General features: G+C 41.8%; 1 protein-coding gene across 1 annotated transcript; it reads right to left on the bottom strand.

The window, feature by feature from the left end:
* Positions 1-1,040: 1,040 nt before the first annotated feature.
* On the bottom strand, positions 1,041-3,419 carry LOC121315325. Its single transcript, XM_041249359.1, has 2 exons — positions 3,337-3,419; positions 1,041-2,471 (listed from the first exon to the last, which is right to left on the bottom strand). Exon 2 carries the CDS (start codon positions 1,829-1,831, stop codon positions 1,139-1,141), a length of 693 nt encoding a protein of 230 aa, XP_041105293.1. The 5' UTR covers positions 1,832-2,471; positions 3,337-3,419; the 3' UTR covers positions 1,041-1,138.
* Between the last annotated feature and the right edge of the window lie 219 nt (positions 3,420-3,638).

The raw sequence follows: 3,638 nt of genomic DNA, 5'->3' as shown, positions 1-3,638 counted from the left end.
CCACTTCCTGCTCCCGCAGCAACCCGCCTGCCTGGGCGCTCATGGGTCCTAGAGCTATCGATCATTTTTTATTATTTTAGAAGTACTACTTACTGTCTAACAGTAAATAAGGACGCCTTAAGACGGAAAAAGAGCGAGTAATGTAATATTGTCAAAAGATGACCAGGAAATAAAAAGCACCAGCATAAGTGCCTTTTCACCTGTACAGATATCCTTGAGCCACCCATTTTCTAAGCGCAATAAAGACCCTCCAGGACGGGCGTTATAACATTAACATTTACAAATATAAGAGTCAATTCCAGACTGCAGTTAACAGCTGTTTTTGGATTTGACATTACAAATATATACTGTAGCGACATGGAGCCCCAGTACAGCAATTTTATATTCTCGCGCGCTTTATATTTGATGGACATATATATATATATAATATATATAATATATATATATATATATATATATATATAATATATATATATATTATATATATATATATATATATATTAATTACTCGGGTTTTCAGTGTGACTGTTTTTGTTGTATGCGTTTTTCATTGTTTGAAACACCATTTAAATACAGTACAGATATAATGTGGATTTTTTTCCAGTACTGTAATTTATATAGTATAAACTGTATGCATGTTATTGTAAATGTTATGCTGTTTAAAAGTTACGTTTTTGTACAAACCTGATGGGCTTTTAGTGATTATTTCTGGTGTAATGGTGTTTCATATTTTGTTTTATTTTTTCTGGTTCTACATTGTAATCTAGTGGACGTTTCATAAAACCATCACTTATTTATCTGCATGGGGAACCTGTGACAGGACGGGTCAAATAAACAAGTGGTGACTCACTGATAATGTTTTTGTTATTCAATAAGAAAATATCCTAAAACAAAAAAACCTCAAAAGATTTACTTTTTCATTGGGCAGCTGTTGTTTCCCAGAAAAAAAAAAAAAAAATTAAACAGCACTTACAATATCTGATAAAAATATCAGAACCAAAAAAGTTTTAATTTGTAATTAAGATTACATCCAATCAAGTGTTAATATTGTGACAAATTAACGTAGTCTAGATTATAAACAATTCTCAATAACTTCTTCAATGTAAGCACCTTGTATACTCTGACCCCTCATCCCTCACTAATCCCACATCCCTTGTCCTAATCTCTGGGCCACGTACTGGCAGAAACACACACCTCCCTCCAGGTGTCCCGGGGAGGTTCCCATCGGCAGAGAGAAGGGGAAATGCTTCCTGGCCACACAGCAAGCATACCCCGAGGAGAAGCAGAGCAGGGCAGTTTGGAGCATCATCTCCCCAGGGGGGGTGCTCCCCCAAAAGGTCTCCCTGAAGGTGGCCTGGCACCCCTCCAGGGACATGTAGACAAAGTGAAGCTTAGTTCTGGACTCACAGCCAATCAGCAGCTTCTCGTGTAACAGGAGGGCGTTGGCCTCACCGGCACGCCTTTTCATTACTATCAGGTTCTCCTTCCCCTTCTCCTTTCCCAAGTAAGCAGTGTTTACAGCTAAGATGAACACCATAAAACACCATATGATCATTAAAAATATTATTATGAAAGCATATTCTACCGGTATATCTGTGTTCACGATGGCAAAGACCAAAAGAAGTAACACAGGCACTTGCAATGAAATTACTAGTAATATTAAAGCACCTCGCACCCAAGGGTTTTTGAAGCAAAATGTGGGAGGAGGCACCAAGTTTATCAGCCTGATGGCCTTCTTGTAGTTTTCAGAATCTTCCGTGACCATTTGAAGATGATCAGGAATGTCCATGTCACCGAACTCCCCTGTCTTCCATGTTGGTATATCCTCCATGTCCACTGAACTCAGGGTCAGCAGTACTTTCCCATTGTAGACAGAAGGGGGATGAAAGGGCACCACAGTGGAGCTGCTCAGGAGACAGTTAGGGGTGCAGAGGACCTTGAGGACTTTGCTGAAGAAGTCGGGGTCCCATGCCTCCAGGTAGGTGAGGTGGCTGAGGTGCAGGGGCACAGCACAGGGCTCTAGCAGCACGGGCTGCGCAGGTTTGCGCTCGAGTCTCTAAAGAGGGACAGGTTGGCTTCCAGGAGGCACCAGCGGCTCTGTAGGAAGTCCTTGCTGAGGACCAACAGCACCTTCTGGCTGCACTGGATGCAGTCTGCCATGTTCTCCAGCACGGGCCTCCCCAGCACAAAGTCCCGCTGGTGGAAGCAGGTTCACAGGATGGGCCGGGACAATTCCGGCCTGTCAATGAAGCTGTGGGCCCAGCTGGAGCCAGCACTGCTGTAGCTGATGAAGACGTGGCAGTTCTCCCCCAGGCTCAGGGCAGGGGCCACCAGTTCCTCACAACTGGGGTCCTCACCTTCATAACCCACACTCACAAGAGGCTGCCTCTGGTCCTGGGAAGCCGTGGCTGCTGGCCTTGGAGGAAACACTTTGCAGCAGCTGCCGGTATAGCACTCTCAGGATGCGATGCCTAAAACAAAATAATACAGTTGGTAAGATAACTGTGATATTTCATATCGGTTCATTCTTCATTTACATTGTTTGTTTTGATATCATGCACACATAAAAGTCATAGGAAACACACAGTGTGCTCCCTTTGATGGTATTTCAAATGGTAATCTGACAGTGCATCTTTGTGTCACATCATTAAGGGAGTCTCCCATAGATCATTTTTGTGAGATAAGGTTAAGGATTGTTATGTGAGAAATTAACACAAGTTCAGCTCTATTCCAAAAACCACACATGCTATATCAATGCTCAGCAGTACATTAACATGAAGCCAAACTTGTTATAACCCTCTATAGTACCATATGTTATTTTTTAATGACTGACAAAGTATTTTATTTCCCATTTCAAACCCTCACCACTCTGTGTAAAGAACTTTCTCTTTCCCTCGACCTTGACAGTGTATAATAAATAGCGCCACCTGCTGGTTTGAAAGAAAAATGGTCTGTTTGCATTTTACTTACTATAAAGCTGTTTGAAAAAAAAAAAAAAAATAGCATGATACAAATGATTAAACATACCAATATTCCAGGGAAGTTCAATGCCCCCCTGACTTTTTAATGAGGATTTGTTCGTTCAAGTTTTATTTATTTATTTTGCTGAAAACTTTGGAGAGAAAAAACACCTTTCTTGTTGAAAGCGAGAAGGGAGGATCCTTTATAAAAACAGTTTAAACCGATGCAGGGAAGATCTGCAGTCAGATGGGAATGTATGGAGCGCACAGGGAGGAGAGTTTCTGTTGATCAAGATTGTTCAGTTACAGAAGAAAAGTGAAACTGAGTAAAGTTCTAACAGAGGAATTTTCTATAAGTCCTGCAAAATTACCTCACCTGAGAGCAAGTGCTAAGGAGTCCAAACTCTGTGTTTCGGTATCCTGATGCACTGATAGACTTCTGTGAAGAGGCTGCCTTCCTGCAGCATTAACTGGAACAAGGCAGGTCTCCCAGGTAGTGACAGAAGCAGGCAGTGGCCTACAGCATTCTGGGAACTGTAGTTTTCACACCCAACTTCAGGTAAGGAATGTGTGAAACCTCAGCCAGGAAAATCATGTCTTTGAAAAGCAACATTCAACAGCACTTTTTTGGAAGAAGTTTTGGAGGTTCAGCCTAAAGGTATGAGTTGAAACGAGCAC

Source organism: Polyodon spathula, chromosome 5, assembly GCF_017654505.1.
Source record: "Polyodon spathula isolate WHYD16114869_AA chromosome 5, ASM1765450v1, whole genome shotgun sequence".
Classification (NCBI taxonomy): domain Eukaryota; kingdom Metazoa; phylum Chordata; class Actinopteri; order Acipenseriformes; family Polyodontidae; genus Polyodon; species Polyodon spathula.
Note: the sequence above shows the minus strand (reverse complement) of the source record. Positions and strands in the feature narration are given on the sequence as shown.